Genomic DNA, 25,516 nt, shown 5'->3' with positions numbered 1-25,516 from the left:
CCCACCCTGCTCAAACGCAGCATTAGGACTTCCCACGCTTCCTGGGGTTGTCTGCCTGCCCACGCCAGTGATATCAAATTTGAGCGTAATCACATTTTAAATGCAGCTGTGAGGGAAAGCCATAGATTAACAAACACATATAAAAGTTTGGGGAGAACCACTATCTTGGCGATTGCCAGGCGGCCCGCCAACAAGAGAGGGAGTGTTTTCCCCCTATTCAGTGTGCTTTCCAGCCAGTCCATGAGCTTGCCATAATTGTAGCTCCAGATTTTGTCTAAGTTGCGACTCACCATATCCCCAGATATTTCACCAGGGAATCCGCCCATTTAAGTGGGAAACTCCGACTGGAATGGATTAGTGGCCGGGGTGAGCGGGAAAATGATAGACTTCCCCCAATTTATGTTGATGCCCGATAGGCTTCCGAAGCGGATGACTTCCAGGATGAGTGGGTCCAGGTTCTGAGCTGGACGTTGGACATATAAGGTCACATCGTCTGCATACATAGAGACCAAATTCACCATAGAGGTGAAATCTAATCCATGTCGTGCATGTTGTTGCCTAAGTCTGGCCCCTCGCGGCTCCGTTGCCACCGCAAACAAGAGAGGGGAAAGCGGACACCCCTGTCGTGTTCCCCGGGTCACCGGGATAGGGGGGGGATACCAGGCCATTGACTCAAAGTCTCGCCGATGGGGCCGAATATAGCAAGGCGATCTTTTTGAGAAAAAGGGGGCTGATGCCGAGCAGGAGCGCGGATTAATACAGGCATTCCAAGGTATCAAAGGCCTTGGTTTCATCTAAAAACATGGCCGCGGCGGTGAGAGAACGATCTACCTCCTGCATGGTTGTGAAGAACATGCGGAGGTTGTGAGATGTGCTCTGTCCGGGAAGAAAGCCACACTGGTCGGGTTACAACACCACAGGCAGCAAGGGGAGCAGGCGCGACACCAGTAATTTTGCGAGTATAATCCAGATTTATTATTGGCAGTGGCCTATACGACTAGCATAATAGCGGGTCCTTGTCAGGTTTGAGAATGGTGACGATCAACGCCTCCCGGAGGGAGAGGGGTAGTGTGCCCCATTCCATTGATTCCTCCTACATGTTGAGGAGGTGGGGAACAAGGAGCGGCAAGTATTCCTTATAGAACGGGGCTGAGATGCCGTCTAGCACGAGGAGCCTTGTTCCCTGGCATAGCAAGAATCACCCCAATAACTTCCTCCTCAGACTCATCAAGATGACGACACTGTGCATCGCTCAACCAGGCAAGTTCGATCGATTCCAGAAGGTGAAGCAGGTCTGGATGCGCCTCCATCTGCCATGCAGAATACAGAGAGGTGTAGAATGCAACCATTTCTGCTTGCACCGCTTCCTGGCCGTCGATCACCTCTCCACTACTGCTGTGCAGTTCGCACAAGTACTCACTAGCCCAGGGTTTTATTAAGAGGCCTGCCAGTGTATTCCTAGCTCGATTTCCCCCTCTCTGTATTGGTACGCACGTGTCTCCCTCCCAAGGTAGTGCGCCTCTTTTTGCACAGCCTCCTCGAAGTCCACAATTTTCCCCTTAATGCTCCAAGGGTTGCCGGACTGTTAGATTCAAAGTACTCCGATTAGAGTTCCCGAATTTCCCCCTCCAGCCGCCAGAAGCCGCCCCTAAGTGAACGCAGCACGCCTGCCTGCTTGGCGATGCACTTACTCCGGATTACCGCTTTAAAAGCCTCCCATAATACCGAGGGCGAATCCACAGACCCACTATATACCTCGAAGTATTCTATAATATCAGCACAAATTGATTCTCTAAATACCTGGTCCCTGAGTGCACCTGAGGGGAGCCTCCAACTAAAGAGCCTATGCGCCGCATCCGGCAACGTACATTTTAGCAGCACTGGGGCATGACCAGATAGAGATCGGGCCAAGTTAGTAGCGGTGAGTGTCCATGTGTCTACATCACAAGACGCAAGCCAATGGTCCATTCTGGACCAAGATGGGCCCCGCTGAGGAAACGCAAGTGCCCTCCTGTCTGAGTGGGTGTTGACGTCACCAGACGTCTACCAGCTCATGGTCCTTCATAATAGCTCGGAGCTGCTCCGCCGCCCATGGGTGAGGCCTATTAGAGTCGCCATATCGATCCATGCTTGCATCCATAACCACATTGAAATCCCCTCCCCCCGCAAGATGGCCCCAGTACCGAGCGATTCTGTTAGCCTCCAAACCTCACTAAAAAATTGCGAGTGGGCCGGGTATGCCCAAACGTGGGTCCCGTGCTCTCCATGCCACTGGAGTCAAGCTATCCTGGCTGATGAGGGGTGAAACCCCAAAAGCGGTCTTAAGATGCTTGTTTCCACTCCAGGGAGGACCTGACCTTGCAGTTCGGGCTGGACTGTTCCCATGAGGCACAGGGTCAAGACTGATTTGCATATGGCTGGGTTCAAAGTGGCATGGCGAGCAAAAATACGATGGAATTAGGTATTCAGCTCTTCCTGGATCCTCCCATCCCAGAACAATTGATGGACAGAATGCAGAACAATGTCATACATGACCCCCAGTACAGAGATCTGGGCCTAAATCCATCGTTTTTTTGCTCACCATGCCATTTCAGTTTGAACCCTTCCATATGCAAATCAGTCTTGACCCTGTGCCTCATGGGAACAGTCCAGCCCGAACTGCCAGGCCAGGTCCTCCCTGGACTGGAAGCAAGCACCCTAGGACCGGTTTCAGGGATTCTCCCCTCATCGGCCAGGATAGCTTGATTCCAGTGGCATGGAGATCACGGGACCCACGTCTGGGCATACCTGTCCCACTCGGGGTGACAAATGCAAAAAGATCAATTGATGAACAGATGCAGAACAATGTCATACATTCACCCCAGTACAGAGATCTGGGCCTAAATCCATCGTATTTTTGCTCGCCATGCCACTTTGAACCCAGCCATATGCAAATCAGTCTTGACCCTGTGCCTCATGGGAACAGTCCAGCCCGAACTGCCAGGTCAGGTCCTCCCTGGACTGGAAACAAGCATCTGAAGACCGCTTTTGGGGTTTCACCCCTCATCAGCCAGGATAGCTTGACTCCAGTGGCATGGAGAGCACGGGACCCACGTCTGGGCATACCCGGCCCACTCGGGGTGACAAATGTAAAAAGAACAATTGACGGACAGAATGCAGAACAATGTCATACATTAACCCCAGTACAGAGATCTGGGCCTAAACCCATAGTTTTTGGGAAACCGAAACCGGTCCAAGGATGCTTGTTTCCGGTCAAGGGAGGATCTGGCTTGGCAGTTCGGTCTGGACTGTTCCCATGAGGCACAGGGTCAAGATTGAATTGCATATGGCTTGGTCCAAACTGGGGTGGCGTAGTGGGCAAAAGCACGATGGATTTAACGCAGATCTATTGACTGGGGAGAATGCTTGAATCATTCAGCATTCCATCCCTCATTTGTTGGAGTTACACTTTTCACCTTAAGTGGGATGGTTATGCCCAGACGTGGGTCCCTTGCTCACTGTGCCACTGGATTCAAGCTAGCCTGGCTGATGAAGGGTGACATACCCCGAAACCGGTCCCAGGATGCTTGTTTCCGGTCCAGGGAGGACCTAGCTTGGCAGTTCGGTCTGGACTGTTCCCATGAGGCACAGGGTCAAGACGGATTTGCATATGGCTAGGTCCAAACTGGGATGGCGTAGTGGGCAAAAGACGATGGATTTAACCCAGATCTCTTGACTGGGGGAGAATGCTTGAATCATTCAGCATTCCGTCCACCATTTGTTGCAGTTACACTTTTCGCCCTAAGTGGGACGGGTATGCCCAGACGTGGGTCCCGTGCTCACTTTGCCACTGGATTCAAGCTAGCCTGGCTGATGAAGGTGACATACTCCGAAACCGGTCCTAGGATGCTTGTTTCCGATCCAGGGAGGACCTGGCTTGGCAGTTAGATCTGGACTGTTCCCAAGAGGCACAGGGTCAAGACTGATTTGTATATGGCTGGGTCCAAACTGGGGTGGCGTAGTGGGTAAAAGAACAATAGATTTAACCCAGTTCTGTTCACTGGGGGAAAATGCTTGAATCATTCAGCATTCCTTCTATCATTTGTTGCAGTTACACCCTCTCTCGTCTCAGCAGCCTAGTGGCGCCGCTCTTCTCCGGCCTCAGGACGCAGGGTACCATCTTGCTTCCCCGGGCAGAACCCGTAGCGGCACTTCTCCGGGTCATTTCTTGCTGGAACGACGTGTTCCAGTCTCCAGGTTGCAACCACCGGTTGCCGGAGTGTTCCAGTGACTTTTCCGCTAGTTTGGGGCCTGCGGCGCTCCGCCCGATAATTGCCAGATATTGGGTCCAGCCTGCAGAGCCTCACTAGGTGGCGGCCACTTTGCATCCGGCACTCTAGCCCCCCCCAGGTGTCATTCTTAACATCCGTTCCACATTAGATTTCCTTAACTATATATTCCTTTTTTTTTTTTTTTTTTTTTTTTTGAAAACCTTTATTGACATTTCAATCAATTACACATATGGGCCTACAACCCCCAGGGCCGGCCGCTAAAAAATCAGAATAACAGAAAGCAGGTCTATCAAAGTCAGTACCTCGGGGAGCAGAATCTCGACGCTAGCATTCTCTCAGTCTCTGAACAGCCCAAGTAGGAGACCAGGATAATAAAGGTTTACATTTTATAATAGAAAAGGATGGAAGGATCAGGTGCCAAACAGTTTCCCAGCAGCGAAAAATGGCAGGCAGAACGATGAACGTAAACAATACACAGCAGTCTATCTAAGCAATGGCGCTGAAACAGGAAGTTCAGGATGTAGAGGAATGACACGGCCATTTGCGCCTGCAACCCCCTGCCCCAAGACCCAGGAAACTCCACGGAAATTATGGCACTCCGGAAACAGCAGTGATTAACAACAAAGGAGTACTACCATGCTGATCCCAGAAAAAGACAAAGAAGAATAAGAGAAGAAAAGGAGGCCATAGAAAAAGGAGATGAAAGACTAGAGGATCCCCCCCCCCCCACCCTGCACCTCTGCAGATGAGTACGGCCCCCCCCCAGCAGTGTGCCTGTCGCCCCGGAACCAGACCCGAAATATAGAAGAAACAGAGAAAAGAAGTGGGAAAAGAGCCCCCACCAGACGGGGGGGTAGAGAGAATATTAATAAACTGGAGGAGGGCCTGCAAAACACGCCCCCGGCTTCTCCCTCCCGCACCACACGGTTTCCCATAAAGCACACAATAAAGAACACAAAATCGACCCTGTCAAAGAGGAGTAAGGAGCATTACGCACTTGGTACACTAACAGTTATGCCGTGAGAGCACACAACTCCCGAGCCCGCCCGCCTAGTAGGTGACCACCTCGGAAGGGTCAGCATCATCCTTGGCCACTCTTTGCAAACCCACCCATGCATACCCCTCGTCCCAGTGCCATGTCCAATGTTACCAGAAAGAGAAGTGTCCAATAAAACTCAGGAAGCGACACACACAGGTAGGGTAGAGGGCTCTGAAGATCGACACAGTCAGCTCTAGGAAGGATCGTCTTTCCCGATGCCGAGCCAGGATTTACACTGCACACCAGGCCCAGGAAGGCGGAATCAGCCAGGGCGGGCGACCGTTGCTTGGACGTTGCCTGGGTCGTCGGAGACCGCGCACGGGACAAGGCCACCACCCCCCATTCAGGTCCGAAACCTCCGGGACAGACCAAATCCACAGCCAGCTGATCGCACGTTAATATACTGTCCGGAGAGTCCAGGCGTGCACTATTCACAGGGGCGGCCACGACACTGTCCCCCCGTGCGCGGCGTGAGAAGTCCCAGTGTACCTGGGGATAGGCAGGCGGCAACTGTTCCGACGCTGATGTCACTCCATCGAGCTTGCTCCCCAACACCCAGGCTCCGTGAATCAGGGTGGAGTGAAGGGCACCGAGAGCCTCGAGAAGGTCACCGTACCCCAGTACAGCTCCCGGCGCTCGCTCCGCTACGCTCCTCAGAGTCGCACCCTCCCAATCCTGCTGCAACCCGGTGTACAGGATGGTGGACTCAGGCATACCAAAATGGCCGCTGGGTAGGTCCATCCCAGATCGGGGCCGGGGCTCAGACACAAGCGCCTCGGGTTCCATGGCACTGGTAACTGGGTTCCGAGGGCAGGCAAACAATGTGTCCGGTGTGTGGTCACGGGCCACGGTCGTCCCCACCACGGACCAGCGCCCGCGAAAATCCGGGAGCAGCCCGCAAGAATCGGGACACGTTACGGGCGGCGTCCGGGCAGCTCACCGGCGAAGGCTGAAGCAATCACCGGAGAGTCTTGGAGTTGCCACCACGGGCACGCACTCGTTCAGCTACGCTTAGTGGTAGGAGCGACCACGGCGAAGCGCAGTCCGACATTCGCACCACTCCGGCAGTCCGACCACACCCAGTCACCAAAGGCCGTTGTTGTTGCACTGCCGCCCGGCCACGGCGTTCACTCGAGGTCCCGGCTCCGGGGCTGCACAGGCCGCAAACTTCAGACGGACATTTCTCCGGCGGTACCGCTGCCAGAAACTTCGGGGTCACACGGCCGGTTGCCGCTCGCGTTCACCAACACGGGTAGATGGCGCAGGCTAAGGATCTCGTGCAGGATATCTGTGCGGGGTGCGGAGGTTCACGGAGCCGGGAGCCTACGCTGCCGTCCCGGTCGCCATCTTGGCTCCTCCCCCTATATATTCCTTTTGATCCTGTTCTTTAGTGCCTTCATTTGAGCTCTTAGCCTTAGAGCCCATGAGTGCTAGCATAAGGAATCTGATACTTAAGGCACGTTTTCATTGCTGCCTTTATGAGCTATCACTGTATAATTGCAACGGGAGATTTCGTCAGCAGACCAGTCCACGTATTTGATGAAGACATTAACTTCAACTTAAAGGTTGTAAACCTCAAATAAAAGCAAAATATATCAACGCTGCTTTATTTAGTTTTCACAGCGCCTTTAGTTTTCACATCTTACTTCATTCCTACAGATTAATCACATCGATATAAGCTATTAATTTTGGTATTACAGTTTTAACTGTTTCATTTTTCAGGGAATCTTTTGGAATGAAGAGATATGTTCAACTTCTCGAGGTCATACATCTAGGGTATTTCTTTATAACAGTGGGTCTCAAATAATTAGGGAGAAGTCTAAGAGTGTGGCGTTTCTTTGCTTACATTCAAGTAGAAAAGCAAAAGCATCAATAACAGATTAAATTATCATATAAATATAAAGTAAACCTCTAGAAAATACAGGCAAACAACCCACCATCACAAAAACATCAAGAAATAAGACCAAAAAAATCAAATAAATGTAAGAAATAACGGTAAACTTTACTATTGGCATTTGCATTTTGTGCCTACCAGAAACAAAAAGGTATTTGTATTTTTGGATTATGTGGCAAAAAGTGCAAGAATGTCTCAAAATGCAAAGTGTAATTTTAGAGTCTGCTGGAAAAAAAAAGCACTGGAGGTCCTAGTATTGCCATGCTGTATAACATTTTGTAACTGACTGTTCTTGCTCCTTTGTTCAGCAAGCGAACCAGACGCTATGCATGTCGTATTGGACAGGCACCTTGTGACCGGGCAGAACGATAACTCGACTCTCCCAGCCATCCACAACCTGATCCTACTCTGCAACAGCAGGTAAGAAGTTTAGTTATACTAGAAAGGCTGCGGTTGGTTGCACACAAACTGATAAAATGCAGAGCTCCCCGGAATGTGCCTTAAATTTTTGAAGGGCCTCTAAATGTTCAGATTATCTGATTTTTTTGTTGTTGCTTCTATTAATGTGGGTGTCCATTGAAAAGACTCTCTTTGGTGCTTGATCATGTTGATAGTGACGAATATCATCCTAGGGATTTTTAAGATATCAAAAACTCGACAGCTTCGCTGAACTAAAAAAAATGTATTGAAATTTAGGTTCACTTATTTATTTTTTAGAGAGGAGTTTCAATTTCGAAAAAAGTGAAATAAAGTTTTTGGCCAGCATTATAAGTGTTGGTGTTTATTCCAACTGAAGCAGTAATTTCAGGAAGCAAAATGGCCTGGGATTCAAAAGCTGCACTCTGTGGAATAGGGAATTATTATTATGGAATTGTTCTTAACGTACGAATGTCCACTAGAAATAGCCACATTCTAGTCCTTTTAATGAGGGCATGTTCCAACAGATTTGACCTGGTGACTGTGTCCTCAGAAACACCCAAATGAATTTGCACATAGCAATGCTGCTTACAGAACTTTCCCATTCCCCAGAATTCTCCTGTCCCTGCCTAAATCAGGAATTTTGAGCAAGTTAGCATGAAGGCCCTACTATTTATGCCTGCGTACTGAGCTAAGTGCAATGCCATTTACAAATACGAGTGAAAAAAGTAGTCATGAGTTTAGATTACCCTCTAATTGGACTGACTAATTTGATAAGCATTTAGGCATATTTATTGGGCTTCCTTTTGGATTGATTTTAGTCTAGTTATGGTTTAGCTGAATACCTGGCCATGCTTTAGTACAAATGCAGTAAATCCTTGACTGCAGAATGCTTCATTTTAAAGATTACCTCAATCCTAATTTAGTTTAATATATTAGGGGGCTCCCCTAATCTCAATTTCCCTACACTAACATCACTCCAAATACTGTGTCCGTAATCATATCCAAATTAAAGTTAAGTGTACCCATGGCCAACACCAAGACATAGTCCTTGTACGTCTTTACTATGCTTACCTTTATTTCTGTTAAGGTGTTTTATATTTTATGCTATTTTCCTCGCAGATTCTAAAATTTGTTCTGGACTTTAAGATTCTGGTCAATACAGACGTATTAATTGCTTATGTTTCTGATCTGTCCCATTTACACTGCCTATTTAATCCATATCTACCGTAATACTGTGAACCCACTCGAGGGCTTATATTGTGTTCTGTACTACAGTAAATACAAAGATGTGGTACTAATGCAGTGGAAATGGTCATGTACTATAAATTGCCAAAAAGTAGTAATTGAGAGTAGTACAGTGTGAACCTCTGACCCAGAATCAGTCCTTGCATAAACATTCAATCCACCTTCACTCTGCCCCAGGCTTCAGCAAAATGGAGACATGTGGTATGGTTGGATAAAACCAGCCCATCTTGCTGTGAAAATCTGCAGCCTACCAAGAAAACAGCCAGTCGGCCTTTCAGCCTGCCTTCACCATCAGCGTTTCAGAATGTTTTGAAATCTTCCATTTCGTTTAGGTGGAAAGGGCTTTGGAAGTATAAGTTACTTACTCTTGGACAGCCTCTGAAATACCCACCTTCCACCATCACATTTATTTTGAATCAATATAGACAGAGAGAAATGGGGGAGAACTTAAAATGCGATCACAGGAAGGGAAAGGATGTGCAATGTACGGAGCCGAATTGTGGGGGTCGTCTGAAATAGCAGGCTTACAAAAAGCACATAATAGGTTTCTTCGCTGTATCACAGGCCTCCCACAATCTACACCACTAATACCTCTTCGCATGGATCTGGGGTGTCAGAGTCTAGAAAATATATGTAGATTTAGACCAGTTGCCTACTGGAGAAGACTGTGGGTTACCCCTGAATTGAATCACTATGCGTTAGCACTTTTGGAGACGCGTAATATGGATACTGGGGAAAAAATTCCTTGGTTCAGAAAGGTAAAAATCCTTTTAAAGTCCTTAGGAATGGGGGATCTTTGGGACAACCCACAGGGGACATTATTTCCTACTAAACAAGAGTTGAAAGAGGCTTACTGGTCACATATATCCCAGGTGGAGTTCCAGTCACACACAGATCCATCACATACCAAGGTTTTTCTGGAGCTGAAACATTCTACTGGGTATGAGATGTACTGGGATTTGATCACATTGCCTCTTGATAGGAAATTATATCATCAGTTCAGGGTAGGTACTCTTCCACTGAACACGGTCACCTGTAATTGGGCTTCCAGTAAAAACGATCAAATGTGCCCTTTTTGTAAAAACTACCGTGAAACCATAGCACATATTTTGTTTATCTGCCCAGTATATAAGGCCCCCCGCCTAAGATGGATAAGAGCAGTCTGTATTCAAAAGGGTATTAGGACGGGGAGCACAGGCACTGAGAATATTTCAAACTGATAGTTCTGAAATAATAGTGATAGCCCTAGCTAAGTTTCTGAAACGGATGTGGCTAAGTAGAGCTGGGAAACTGAAAGCCCTCCAGCCGCCCTAAAAGAAATCCAGTATAATGGTGGAACTTCTGTATCCTTTTAGCTTGTTTTTATGAAAGTTAGATATTTATTTTTTTATCTGGTCGACTAGGAATGCCATTTATGCAGTAAAACAAATCATTTTGCTCCTAGATTTAGTATCATGAATTTTATTTGTGTAGCCTAAACTGGAAACACTTGATGATGAAATGTTTTTTAAATGTGTTTTTTGTAAATGATGGTGAGCTTTGTTTTTAAAATTGTCTTTTATGACATGAAGTCGAAATAAAGACTGTTTGATTTGAATTTGACCCCGTCTACTTGCATTCAGCCTGGATGGTGAGAGAGGTCTGTCTAGCAGTACATGTGAGACAGTTGTGAATCATTTTTATTTTTTAATTTGCCTGTTCTATGTTCATGTCATTTTACCTGTTTGTAATTAGCCACATGAGCTAAAAAAAAGTGATAGGATGCTGCTCTAAGAATTAAGGTGTCTCTTTTCTTGATCCTTCAGAAACTTTAATTATTTACTGTTTCTTTCGATGTAGAGCAAACACTCGGCGCTTTAGAAAAAGATTGCAATCTCATCTTATTTCAAAGGCTTGTTCTTTTGCTGAAGGACTGTCTTTATGAATACTACAGAATTTGTTGGATCACTTTGATGTGTTTTGATGCTGTTCCTTTTGGGTTCATCTAGAGTCCTTTTGTAAATCTGTGATGTTATGTGATAGGCACACTACCACAATTGAAAGGCGGATCTTGCCTGTAGATTTCGGGTTCTGTTGGCATCAGACTTTTGCTTTTTGTAACTGGCCACAGATTTTACATTCTTTGATGCCTAATCCATAACTCAAAATCTGTGTTAATGCAGGGAATGTGTGGAAATCCGATTACAACGCATTGTAGATTTTATTGCAGCAAACTAAATGAAGGCCTTTCAATTATATAATATTATTTACATGATGAAGTGCAAAACTAAAGGTTAGGAAAATCAAATCTATGTTGATAAAGTTTTTTATTCAAACAGTCTGATGCAGCTTGTTAGCCGAGTACAATTGTCTCATATAAAGTTGAGTTCCCAATGAAATCGCCAGGAGAACCAAAGAACTGTACAAAAGAGTTTCTAAAAATTTGAGCAAGTTCTGTGCTTTATTTATTCAAGTTAGTAATAGCTAGCAATCAAGCCTCACAATTATAAAATACACGGAATAGAACACCCAGAGTAAATAAAGGGTTCAACAGTGCAAGTTAACAATAAACCAAATATAACATGGATTTACTAGGCAGCAGGCCCTGCTGCGCTTGCCCACACCATTGCAGTCTCTTCAACAGTTATGCTGAAAAGCTATGCATCGTAGCCCAGTCACATCACCTTCGGTATCCTCTTTGCATTCAATCTTGGTGAGCTCACAGTTCATTTACACTTTTATATGACATCATACACATTATTCAACTCTGCATAACCCAAACAGATAGTCTGCATTGATGCTGTATGCATAATGCGGTGACCACATACAACCCCTTACTGAATCTTACCGGTTTTATATAGAATGCTCTATTGTCTTAACCTTGCTAATGAAGAACAATGTAAAACAGACCAAAAATAAAAAATTATAAATGCATACTTGCACTCATTCAACCACTAACTAACAGTTGTCTAAATGTCTGCCTGCAGGAAGATGCTCAGTTGTGAGGACAGTATCTAATCTGTTGAGTCCACTGATCTCTTTTTGAGATAATTTGTGAAACTGTTTTGAAAACCTACACAAATATTCTATTTCCCAAAATAACACTTGCACTTGTTTTCATTATTTTATCATTGGGTTGATTGTGTTTGTCTTTGCAGGAAATAATACACCACTTTGCTGTCGGTCACCGTTTCCAACAATGAAAAACTGCACAGAAAGTCCCCTAGGAAAGTGGTCCTGAACCTATGAATACCTGTGCAGCATTCAACCATTGCCTGTTATTCATGCACGCTAAGATATGACGACTGCCCCCAAAGCCTAGTGTCCGACCGGATGAATTATAGACTAAGGTCCATTTATTTTGGCATGGAGACAGTAGCTGAATCTGAGATGAGAATCTGAGAACTAGTCATTTGTTTGCTATATCTATTCGTTTTGAATTTGTATTATATGACATAATCTGTAGATCCAACCTGGCATACATTGTTTATAAAATATGTTTGGAAGTATGATCCTAATCGTTTGTATAAACAAAATTAATTTGAAACTGCATATTTGCAGCATTTTTCTGTTGTATATTCACTTGCTGTGCTCTTTCCTTCCATGTAGTGCTGGGTCTGGATTATTCTAATATGTTTTCCGTTTTGCTGAAACACCATGCACCAGGACATGTACTCCACTCTAAATTATTTGGAAGTGAATTTTTATGCTCTGTATATAACATTAATGTGAGCGTTTATTTGTGCACCGATACGTAACCCAGAATGAGGTCTTTGCCGCAGCACGAGACAAGACTAGTTTATTCCTTCCTACGAGGCATGTAATCAGGTCGAAAGGGATATGATGTTAATGAAGAGTGCCTCTTTCACGTTTTCGTAGCAGTGCAACACCCACCATCCCTGGAAAAATGTACAGGAGTTCTGCATTATGTGTTGGCTCAGGGATCTTGCCGGCTCTATGTTGTGGCATGTCAGGCCTTTAAGTGCAAGAAAATCTGAAAATTTAGAAAAGAATGGTGCTCGACTCATTACACCATGTTCGTGCCAGAGGCCTCAAACAAGGAGATTCATAGAAGAACTTCATGGAGAGTACTTATTTGGATCTAAGTGGATGAAGATTTAGAAAGAAGTGAAGACACTGGCCCTGCCAATACCATGGGATTTTGGAACACAAACACTCCTATTTTTACAGACCACAAGCAAGACTGCAAGCCACTGATCTCCACCCACCGTACAAAAGCCATCAGTCAGAAGTACCACAGGAGCTGCTTTCGGGTAACCCAAGAGCATAAACCAGAGAACCTCGTGGTCAAAGTTCCTCTGGCAGCCAATGACTCAGCTGCCCTTTCCATGACTGCACAACAAAGGTTAGTGGAAGGCGGTAGAAATCCAAGTAGATCTATGGGTGATAGCCACCACCAAAGACTTCATAGAAATTTCATGTTTCTACGCAATTTCCACAGATTATTTTCACTGTGGTATTTGGAGCCTACCAAAGCGCTTCGAGCTGCAAGTGCCATTTCATGATACTGAAAATCAACTGTGTATTTAAATTGGCATGCTTGACATTTTCGGTTAGTCAAATGTAATTGTGCAATCTGTACAAAAGTCAAAGTCCAGAAGTAAGCCTGCAGAGAACATTTTGTTTTCTTACTCCTGGAACTCAGACTGAAATTTGCTTAAATAAGACCATGCAATGCTGTTTTTCGACTTAAAAGGCCAGATTTACCACTCTAACTCTAAAAAGTAAAAGTTATGCACAGCTGCTTAGCATTTAAATCTGTAAAGTGAAATGCATGTTCTATTTGCAACAAATAAACGATCTTGTCTTAGAAGCAATACTTGTGCAAGCAGCATTACTAAAGTAACATTTTGGATTAAAACCCATTTCTTCTGTCCTTTGCTAGAAACGGCGTCGGAGTTTCTTCTTGGCGGCACATAAGTAATTAAGTAAAATCAATGGGCACTGGATTTTATTATCTATATTGCTAAAACATTTTTTTGAAGTTTTCACCTAATCAGTCTAACTGTTTATCCAGTCTGGTATCTCAAACTTCCCCCTGTCCCAGCCTTCTTTGGTTTAGAGGTAATTCCTGTTTTCACACCTTCTCTCTGAGGGGAAGTGATATACTGGCAAACTTCAAATCCCTCTCCATACAATGTCCTTCCTGTCAATGCAACTCCCTAGTCATATCTCCTATTTGAGAAAGTGGAACTGTGACATTGTTTTTATAGTAAGGGACCTTTGGAACATGATTTTAATTCAGTAACACCAAAGCAAAGACTGTGGTGGAATTTTTGCTGGATCCACCTAGATACTTGTATCAATTACAGCTGAGTTCACCTTTTGAAACTGCTTTAACTCACCTTAGCTGATCAGAAGAGAAGACTGCCTTCTTGTTAAAAGGTTCCCCATCTGTCTGGTGAAGGACTGTCTGGAAGTGTCTTCAGTTTACCCTGAATGTATATGTAGGAAATCTGCCTTTTCTGTGTGGTTACCTCGGATTTGTTTGCCTTTTACCGGACCCTATATTTTTGCTGGCTTTCGAACTTTATGCTCTTTACCTCTGTTAACCAGTAGTAGCGTGCCTGTGCTCCCCATTTAAACATAATCTTATTGCATACTCCTAATTGGTATGTTGAACTTGCCTATAACTCCTTAGTATGTGGTACGAAATGTACCCAGGGCTTGGAAGGTAAATGCCACTAGTGGGCTACAGAACCTATATTGTCAACCACTACTGTTGCACGGCAAATATGGCTTCAGGACTACCATTTTTCCTGATGACTGTAGTACTGTAAAAACTGCAATTTGACCTGTCAAAATAAAGGGAGGTCAAAACCTCCCTTTTACACACTAATAAGTCACTCCTTTTTGTGCTCTGTAGCCCACAAGACAGTATGCATTTTTAAAAGTAGGACATGTAGAAATTGAATGTTTAATGTTAACATGTCCTTACAGTGACAAACACCCAAAAGGTATATTTCACTGTGACAATTTTTTTAACAGGTATTAAAAAATCCAATTCCATGGTGAAGTTGGTTTTGTTTTATAAATATTAAGGAAAAGTATCTTTAAAAGCTACCCTTTTTTACCCTTATCTTCCTGAACTGTCGAAAGGTTCATAAGCATAATCCTCTTCCAGCTCCCAGACAGTATTTAGCTTTTAATAGGGGTGATATAGTTGTGAAATGCCTCTCAGGAGCCACTAATAGGCTGACCTGAATTGGCAGAGATGGCTCCTCTGAGCTTGGCAGTATATGCAGGGTGGGGCTGTGGCCCACCTTTTGACAGCAGTGTCAAATCCTGCGTGACCCTGTGAGTCAAAGTGCCTCCGTTGAGGTCCTGGGGGCTTTAAAAGTGTACTCTTGTGGTGGATTGTGACATAAATGACTAAACCAGAAGGTAAAATCATTGACTAGGATGAACCTGGTTTATGTATCCGACCCGTGCTCCATCTTGGTCAGCCTCAAATTAAACCTAGGCTCTAGTCTGGGGCGACCATTGACTACCATTGGCATTTTATGCTTCTTGACTCTATTCCGACTTAAACCATTAAAAGATCATATCTTCAGTTCCCCTTATTGATTTTTTTTGGTCATTATGTTTATTAAATGTTACTCAATTTTCTGATTCAGTTTGGGATTTGTATTGTTTTGCAATTTGACTTCATTACTGTTTTAGTACTGCATGAACACTTTACACACTGCCATACGTTAAGCCTGTTAGTTCTGTGACATAGCTACTAGGGGTTGAGCTCAGGTTAATTTGGTGCCTTTAAGGGTTCACCCTGACAACGGTTGTGATTATTCCTTGAGGAGGGTAGTCTCCCACCCCCATTAATATTCCAGTTTCTTACTAAGACGTTGCTCCAAGTGCCATGGAAGCTGGTCCACAGGAGCTGGGATAGCGTGGAAATCGTGAAAAACAGAGACCACTGTCTCTACCTGGAAGAAAGCCATAACACAGAAGCAGCTAAACGTTTGGCTGTGGCAATGTCTGGAAGTTGAGAGATGCCTTTCTACAACTTGAACTTCTAGTATGATGTCCAGAAGGAATACCCAGAAAGTGTGTGGACTTTTGAAGGGCCATGGCACAAGCAGCAGAATGTTCTCTAAATATGCCTGTACACCTGGTGATGATCTTAAACACTTCTGATCTGATTCATATCCGGTGTAGGAACAAATGTCTGCCGTTACCCCCTAGCAGGTAGTAGGTCTTTTTTTGCAGGTAACATAGAGGCTGTTGATCCTTATGTGTTCCAGGGAAGTTGTGAAGTGTTAGCTGCATAAGAAAGGGGTTTAAACAGGAACTAACCTGCTGTTGTAAGCTACTCAAAATCAGTCTGTAAGGAGATCCCATGGATTCCCCACTCTGTGTACTCCAATATAATGCAGTTACAGGGTCTTGTGGCACCAAAATACTATAGGAGTGCTTTATGCACTCAAATCCAAGATGACTAGAGACACCTTTTGTGGTGACAATGAATGCTCTTTCAGGTCCTATCTATACCCATTAAGGAACAGTTCAGCAAAGTGTACTTGGAATGGTTACCAAGTTTGCCAACACTAAGCCAGAAACTCATGTCCATTGGAGACTATTTCCACCAGAGACCTCCTCTTGAAAAGAACCAAATGTGGTCTGCTCTATTCACATATAGTGTCCAGGCCTTACACTGGGATCTCATTGTCTTCACTCATCCTGGTCATTGTGTCCTACCTTTTAAGATTGGAGCACGGATGTTTTGTAGGAAGACTGTCATTGGTTGTGAGGTGAAATTCTATCTCGGCAAAAGTGGGCCATGAAAAGTTCAGTCAAAATATGCATTTTTATAAGCCAATGTCGTTGGATTAAGTACACAATATTCCATATCTCGGAAAACAATATTCAATAGGTAACTCAAATCCGTTTTAAATGTTTTAGGCAACAGTTTATCTGGAATACAAACTGCCTGCAAAATGTGCTAAGTATCAGTTATCTTGCACCCCACAGTTTAATGACTGACTGGACAGGAGACCACCATAAACTAATGTTGCTGACTTCTAAATGGTTAGTTATTAATATTTGGACAGCTCTAAGAGTCTTGACAGGACTATAGTAGAAGGAGCTGAGCAGTGCTGCATACTGTTTTCACAGAGCAGTATCACAGTCATCCTTGCACAGCAGAGGTAAACTCTAGCGTTACCAATCAAAAGGAACAGGGAAACACAAAGTCGATGAAAGTTCCTTACAAGATGAAAGAGCAGAATGTGTTGGCTGGTGGAGCTGACACAGGGCCTGATTTACTATTCCCATTTGCAAACCAGGGATGTGCAATTTGAGCACCAACTGGCTTGAGAACTGGAATGCAACTTGCAACGTAACCTATATACTCATAAGTTGTGTCGCAAATTGTCCATTCGTAATGGGTCACAAAACAACATGACTAATGAATATTAATAAGGCAAGGGCAACAGTCCAGTACACAAAGGGAGTCACTGTTCCTTGTAGAGAAAGAAGGGAACTAAACTTTTGTCATGTGCTACTCTGTGTCTGTTGGGGACAGAATGTTCTCATGATAATGCCCTCACACACCCCGAAGGATGTCATGCTTCAACATTTGGGCTCTGCTCCTCGTTGGGCCGGCGCTGCAATGCCCTATGGGTCCCCCAAAGGGTCTCTTTATCGGAGATCTTTTGATGAAAAGCCATTTGGGTGCGTGGGTGTAAGTGGCAGTGAAGTCTGAAGTAGTGTTAAAAAAAATTACTGGAGGGAGTGAGTGCTATTTATTAGGGTGATCCCTCTGTCATTTTTTAGGTCTCGCTGAGTCAGCGCGCATGCGGTGCTCGGAGAGACTTTAGTAGGTGAGTTTTCAAAGTGCTACTGGCTGGCCTAGCGTTTGCGTTCACACGAGCGTGCACGCACGCAGCTGCCAGCCGCACGTCTTTCGCTTTGATCGCGATGGCGATCACTTTTGTTTTTACGGCCGCGCGGCCAATGCTTGTTAATACTTCTGATAGCCAGCTTTGCAATTTACGATGCTGCCAGCGGCGGAACATTGTTTACTTGCCAAGTACCGCACTTTCTTTGCCTCTTTAAAATGTAATGTATTGTTAAGAAAAGAGCGGGAAGAAATGACATTTCGTTAAGTGATATTGGTTCACGCTGAATTTCCTCATTAAAAGAACAGTGATTCACAAGTGCTACCCACATGGTTTTGCTGGCTACAAGCTTGCGTGCACGATGGCGTGCACGTGCACAGCTGCTCCCCGCATTCCCCCCTCGCTTCTCGCCCAGCCCTTTGATGCTCTGCTCGCAACTCCCTCCTCCCTTTTTGTCAGTTTCATTGTGGCTCCTCTGCTCCTCGCATTCACCCCTCCCTTTTTGCCCAGCCCTTTGATGCTCTGCTCTCATCTCCCTCCTCCCTTTTCGTCAGTTTCATTCTGGCTCCTTTTCGTCAGTTTCATTCTGGCCCCTCACATTCCCCTCTGCTCCTCGCATTCCACCCCTCCCTTCTCACCCAGCCCTTTGATGTTCTGCTCGCATCTCCCTTTTCCCTTTTCGTCACTTTCATTCTGGCTCCTTTTCGGCAGTTTCATTCTGGCTCCTCTGCTCCTCGTATTCCCCTCTGCTCCTCATATTCCCCCCCTCCCTTCTCGGCCAGTCCTTTGATGCTTATAACATTGTGTTTCATTTAGGGCATTAAACATAAAGGAGAACTGGCAACGCTGATAAAATGGTTTTCATTTTGAGTGGTGACTAAAACTTTCACCACACACACAACCACACACACACACACACACACACACACACAATAACACACACACACAATACATACATACAACTTCACACACAACCACCACAACCCACAACCACACAACCACACACACACACACCCACAACAACACACACAACCACACCCATACACAACCACACACAAGCACACGCACACAACCACACACACAACCACAAGCACACACACACAACCACACACACAACCACACCCACACACCCACAACCACATACAACCACACACAACCACACCTACACCCACACAACCCACACACAACCACGCACAACCACACCCACACACCCACACCCACAACCACCCACACAACCACCCACACAACCACACACACACAACCACACAGACACAACCACACACAACCACAACTATACACAACCACACAACCACACACAACCAGAGCTGTGAGCTGATAAAGCAAAACTTAGAAGTGTGCGTGTCTGTGTGCGTGCTTCTGTGCGTGCACACGCCCTGCGTACTCCTCTGTTTGTGGGAGTTGATTGCATAGCTCCCAACTTCCCTCCAGTGCACAGATGTCATCCGCTTTTTTAATAACTTTCTCAGTAGCCCTCCCAGTTCACAGGAATTATTTCTAAAATGCTCCTCTGACGGTTCACGTGTTCTTTTAGAGTTTTCCAAGAGGTAAATGAATCTTTTCCTGCCCCTAACAATGAAGTCTCTCAACACTATTTACTTTGCCTCCTTTTATTCAGTTCCCGAATGCCCTCACTGATCTCATGAGGTCCTGACTCTAATATTAAGGGTTGAGAAACATGATATATTTTACAATAATCAATACACCAGTGTCTCGAGGTTTGCCATCAATGGTGAGGCCCACTTTGCTGTATTATTTACCTAGACGGCTATGGTTCATATACTTACCTTATGAATGAGCCTTTTTATAGAGTCACAACCTGGATACTTTATCTATGGGTACTGTATGAACGACAGAGTAAATGTATGAATAAAGAACAACACTGGCACAAACTAATCATTGATCTTATACCTATTTAGGTATGTCTGTCACTATGCTGAGAAAATCGTTTTATTACTCACGTCACTGTTATCATACATGCACCTATGCCAACCTATAACGATAATGGTCACGCTAAGGGTAATGCGCACCAGGCCCTCCAATGGATGACCTGGACAATATATCCTACCATGAAAAGATATTATTGTTACTATACTTTTGTCTTATATTTATTCTTTTTCAGAAATGCTACTCCCTTCTACAAATTCGGCGGCACTGGTTAGTTCAAGCTGCCACTGATACTAAAATTCACTTCATTTGGTCCTGAAGAAGCACTTTGGATCTCCTTCTGAGGCCACATACAGCGCAAAACATGTTGACAGTTATATATGTCCATTAGAGATATATACCCAGCTACTGAGAGATATAATATCCCCTAGAAGAGCACAACACACTTTGTTTTAACAATGACAGAGGGATCACCCTAATAAATAGCACCCACTCCCTCCAGTCATTTTTTAACACTATTTCAGACTTCACTGCCACTCACACCCATGCACCCAAACGGTTTCTCATCAAAAGATCTCTGCCGTAGGGCATTGCAGCGCCAGCCCGACGAGGACCAAAGCCCAAATGATGAAGCATGACATCCTTCGGGGTGTGTGAGGGCATTATGATGAGGACACACTGTCCCCAACAGACAGAGTAGCACACGACAAAAGTTTCTTTCCCTTCTTTCTCTAAAAGGAACAGTGACTCCCTTTGTGTACTAGTTACTTTTCAGGAGCAAGGGTCACTGGACCTAATAATCAGCTCCTAGTGTCCCCCCTCTCTATAAATAAGGGCAACAGACCTCCAGCCATGGCTATGCATTACCAGACGAGAATCTTAAAAAAGAAAAAGCCACCCAAGCTCATTAAAGGAAAAGGTGTGCTATTAAAAAAACAAGCATTGCAAAGCCAATAGGTCTCACTAATGGTTTGTAGCCACGCTGCACAGCGTCTGCAATGCTGTGCAGCATGTAATTTTGCGTGGCTGCCAGCCTCATTGTGTAGGCACCTGCATGTTTGTCTACAAAATGACACGGACACTCTGTTTTTAGTTACTTATCCAAGTAAGATCTGTAATTAAAAGTAAAACGTGCAAAAGAGTTTAAAAAATACTTTTAAAGCAATCCGGAATAGAAACAACAGGTAGAGCAAGGAGTGAAGCAATGAAGGGGAATCATAAGCAACAGTGAGAGGGCAGGGGCCTCTGAACCATGTTTGGAGCAAAGATGAGGCATGGTTGCTTGCTGTGATGGCAAAGGGGTGGAGGGGAGGGTCAGGTCTCAGTGACGGCATGTTCATAGAGCAGTAAAATGTAAGCGCAGAGCATCCTAAGCAAAATGACGTCAGGTGACAGTTATGTCAGACTTGGGAGGGACTTATACTCCTTGTCTCGTGTGGACGGAGAGTCTTGGTTTTACGTGGGGAAGAGTGTAACATCGGCATGGAAGGCATCTGTCACAAATTTTTATTTGTTTTTTTTTCAATGAATTGGGCCGAAGCCCCACATTGGCATAAACGAATAAGTGGACAGTATATAGAGCCGAATCTATTACCACAATAGTAATCAACACCTGCCGAACATACAGGGAAACAAAGATAAAAAAGACACAGTTTGCAGGCAGCGGTCAAATCATCCAATACAGTACATGATGCAGCATGTTCCCTAGAGTCATCCCAAAGAAATAATAACGTAATTAGACCCAATGGTTGGAGGCGTTGCAGGACGGGGGGATCCACCCCCTCTTTTGTGTTTGCATATGTTGGCATTTATGTTTTCAGGTTAAAAAAGCGTAGGTACTTGGTTACAACAGCACTTTCACCACCAAAACATAGGATGGGAAACATCCGAGAGACCCTGGCAAGCACGAGATGGCACGTCAACCCTGGGACTACTTGATAATGTGAGCTTTGGAGTACAGGCTGCAGCAGCAAGAGGGGGCTTTGGTCTCCAAGGGAGCCTAGTGCACACTCAGAAGCAGCCAGAGCAGAAAACGGGGCAGGATGGATGATAGGTGTGGTGTGCTAAGAAGAGGCTAAACCCCACTGAAAGGAGAGCCTTCACAAGGAAACTGAAAAAGAAGTGTGATGAGATGTAAGGTAATAGACAGAAAAGCAATTGTCCAATCCAAAATACTTTATTTCGGCAACGTGTCATAAATGTTCTCTCCATCATAGCTCATCGCAAATTAGCAAAGCAATTGTACATGTACCATGGCCCATTGCCAGGGACTGGAACCACCCACCCAAAGGTGGGACAAACGTGAAAATCAGCCACAGAAAGTAAGGGGTTTTTACAAAGCACACAAAGGAACCAATGGGAAGCAAGGGGCGTGGCCAATATCCATAGAGGAGCTACACCGTGCCTTCCAGAGCAGCGCATGCGCGCTGCTAGGCTTGACATAAAAACATTAGAGGGGAGAGCCCCACCTAGTACCGCTGACACAAATCTCCTTTGTCAATCAGTCACTATCCCACCTTGGCTGTCAGTGAATAAGGAGCAGCACAGATAAAGACAAGATTGTGAAGGGGAAAAGTTGAAATGTGGGGGAGAAGGAATGGTTGATGAGAAAACACATACAGTAGACAAAGCATAAAGGTACTGTTTATTAAAAGCTATCTCTTGATGATGTGGTAGTTCGTGAAGCATGTATAGTTTATGTGAAACTTCTCAATGTAATTTAGATCTGATTACAGAAAACAATAAAAGAGTAAATGTAGTCTCAAAGTAGACCTGTGGTCCCTTAACCAAGTATTTTGTCCATGTGTACCAACACCACGTTAGGTAGGTCAAAGCCTCAATTTCACCTGAATGGGTGCATTGTTTCCACCAAGGCATAGACTCCGCCATTGTTATGCCATGACTCTGTGTGGGGTCAATTACATAGGTGTCTGTGCTGAGACATGAGCTTGGCAAGTCCCCTAGTGGAAACTCTGCCTGGCAACAAACTCTGAACCCAGCGGTTGAATGCACTATGATAATCCTTAGGAATAGCTTCCATTAAATTGGTAAGCACCAACACAAGGAGAACCCTAGGTATTCCCTTACCTGTAATGCACATCCATTTGATGTCCGCAAGAGAATTTCCTAGATTCCCATATTGCTGGGTGATCATCGGCCACACCAGAAAATGTAAGGCTAAGAATTACCATGGCCCCATAGGGCAAAGTGGTGATGGGAGAGGTCTTCCCGTACCTGGGGCTATGGAAGTCAAAGGTTATTACATCCAGCTTACGGTGCATGCGTGTATGCCAGGACAAAAACATTGATGTGGATTCTCTCAGCCCAGTGGAGAGTGAGATGGTGTGCTACTGCTAGGTCTTATCCACCGCCATCCTTCTCCCTGCCATGTCATATATCAAAGGCAATGAAGCAAAATTCTCCACCTCATTGTTACATGCCAGGTTTGTGGCAGCCTCTGGTGGGGTCAGAAGCAGGAATACTGCCATCTGATTGCAGGTATTCCTGCCTCCCACATATCATTTATGGGTTAGTTCTAGTACCTTTTGCAGAGAGAGGGCTGCTGCATGAATCTACCAAGTTATAATTCGTGGTAGTATGATTCATGTAGCTTAAGATGGTGTCGTTTTCAGGTATCTCACTCACATTCAGAAAGTTTCTTTTGAGCTCGAGAAAGACCTTTACAGGGACTTATAAACATTTCACTGTCTTAATTCGTTAGAATATTACACTTCTAAGCCCTACTTCACATATCTCTGGGTTTAAATATTCAAACATTTGCTTCCCTTCGTGAATCCTTACGTTGCAACATATTTTTAAATTTTATGGTCTTCACAATACATGGAATACATCTGGAAATGTAGGCCAGTCGTAGATTTTCAAGATTAATTACATGCCTAAAATGTACCTATGTAGAACCAGGCAGACATATTCTGCACACATAAAATAGGTTAATTTTTGTTTCTCCAGTGGGAAAATAATTTCCCTAAAGAAATCCCAACCGTACACCGCCATTAAATATTGGTGTGTTTTCTCCCTTTCCCATGATAAAAAACATACTTACTCATGCATTTAACAAGAATATATTTGAGTGTATTTATCTGCAAGTGGTATGTGGATACATACAAACGTGTGACTTTCCTTATGGTCACTTCTCCTGCACACGCTCCCATAAAAACTCCTGCCTCCAAATGTGTAATTTCACCATATTTGAGGTATGCCACTTGCTAGAGCAATGTAGTGAAGCTTGTAGATGATAGTGCTTGACCTATAAGATAATTATCTGTGCTTGCTACACTGTTACAATCAGTTATATGACAAGAAACAAAAGGGCAACAAGGAGAAAACCTATCAAAACCTGGTGTTGAGAGCACAATGAAACCGATCCTCTTTAGTTGTTGCAATTTTTTCCTTGAGTGATACTGGCACCGGTGAAGCGCATATCAAGATAGATGGTAGGATTTTTGCTAAATTAATAACTGCTAAATTCCTTCTTAAGAGATCTGTTCTGTATCATCTATTACGACTTAATTTTCTCCATTTTGGATCCAAGTGTTCTTTTGACAGATTACCATGGTGGAAAGATTTTCTTTTTGGTACCCCAAAGAGAACTGAAAACCTGTTATCTCTTTTTCCATTCCACCCAGGACCATGACAAGGATACATAGAGTGATCCAGGGCTACACTGCCACTGAGGCGTGCCTGACCAGCACCCCTACAAAGGACAGTTTCACCAGCAGCACCACAACCCACACCACGGTACCTCCCAGCACAATGCAAATCACCAAGGCCGAATAGTTGCCAGCATCTAAAGGGAGAAGTGGAAAAGATGATCAGAAAATAGATGAACTTCAGTATTAATGGATATTGAGTGAAGATTGAGCTCCTGTCTGGAATTTGGAGAGAAGATTAAGCATCTAAAGCGTTCTCTTTGTAAACTGAGCAAACACGAGAAACTGTAGCAACAAACACTTTAGATTGATTTGTAGTTTTCAAATGCAAATAATACAACCTGTTTTCTAAATATTCAAGTCTATTTGAGTATTAACATGAGCGTCAAAGGTGGCAGCATCTGCAGATTCAAAGGGACACATATTGAATCCTCATCTAACCAAGGTATTGTACAGTATCACCTATACTTTGCTATGCTTGCTTTCTACATCACCAGTAATCACCCAGTCCATAACCATAATTAATGGTGTATTCAGTAATGTCGATTTGGGAAAAAGGGGGGTGGTGATGGACAGAGTTTCTGAATGATGCAGAATACTCTTACCAAGTCAAGAGATCATGGTTTTAATCCATCACCGTTTTTTAGCTCACTGCACCATCCCAGCTCAGAACCCGGCTACATGCAAATTAGTCTGTACCTGTCCCAGTGCATGATGGGAACAGGGCAAACCAAACTACCAAGCCAATTCTTATACTGGGAAGGAAACAAGCTTCCGGGGACCGGTTTCTGGCATCACAGCCTTCATCGGCCCGGCTTGCCTGAATCCTGATGGTGCAATGAGCAAGGGACTCACGTCTGAGCATACCCTCCCACACTGAGTGTGGATAAAATCGATTTGGGAAAAAGGGGGGTGGTGATGGACAGAGTTTCTGAATGATGCAGAATACTCTTACCAAGTCAAGAGATCATGGTTTTAATCCATCACCGTTTTTTAGCTCACTGCACCATCCCAGCTCAGAACCCGGCTACATGCAAATTAGTCTGTACCTGTCCCAGTGCAGAAACTCTGTCCATCACCACCCCCCTTTTTCCCAAATCGATTTTATCCACACTCAGTGTGGGAGGGTATGCTCAGACGTGAGTCCCTTGCTCATTGCACCATCAGGATTCAGGCAAGCCGGGCCGATGAAGGCTGTGATGCCAGAAACCGGTCCCCGGAAGCTTGTTTCC

At 44.7% G+C, this 25,516-nt stretch overlaps 1 protein-coding gene across 2 annotated transcripts in view; it reads left to right on the top strand.

Moving 5' to 3' along the window:
• GATD1 (glutamine amidotransferase class 1 domain containing 1) overlaps window positions 1–24,634 on the top strand; it is a 100,680-nt gene extending 76,046 nt beyond the window's left edge. Inside the window, exons 7-8 of one of the 2 annotated variants that reach the window (XM_085644865.1) lie at window positions 7,513–7,624; window positions 24,261–24,634. In XM_085644865.1, coding sequence (XP_085500991.1) covers window positions 7,513–7,624; window positions 24,261–24,411 — 263 coding nt within the window. In that variant the 3' untranslated portion in view covers window positions 24,412–24,634. Of the gene's footprint in view, window positions 1–7,512; window positions 7,625–12,006; window positions 13,687–24,260 lie in introns of those variants that run through there. The other variant, XM_085644866.1, reaches the window with a different exon arrangement.
• Window positions 24,635–25,516: the final 882 nt, after the last annotated feature.

The sequence above is a fragment of the Triturus cristatus genome, chromosome 3_1 (assembly GCF_964204655.1).
Source record: "Triturus cristatus chromosome 3_1, aTriCri1.1, whole genome shotgun sequence".
Classification (NCBI taxonomy): domain Eukaryota; kingdom Metazoa; phylum Chordata; class Amphibia; order Caudata; family Salamandridae; genus Triturus; species Triturus cristatus.
The sequence above is the reverse complement of the archived record's forward strand: the minus strand, read 5'-3'. Positions and strand labels throughout refer to the sequence as shown.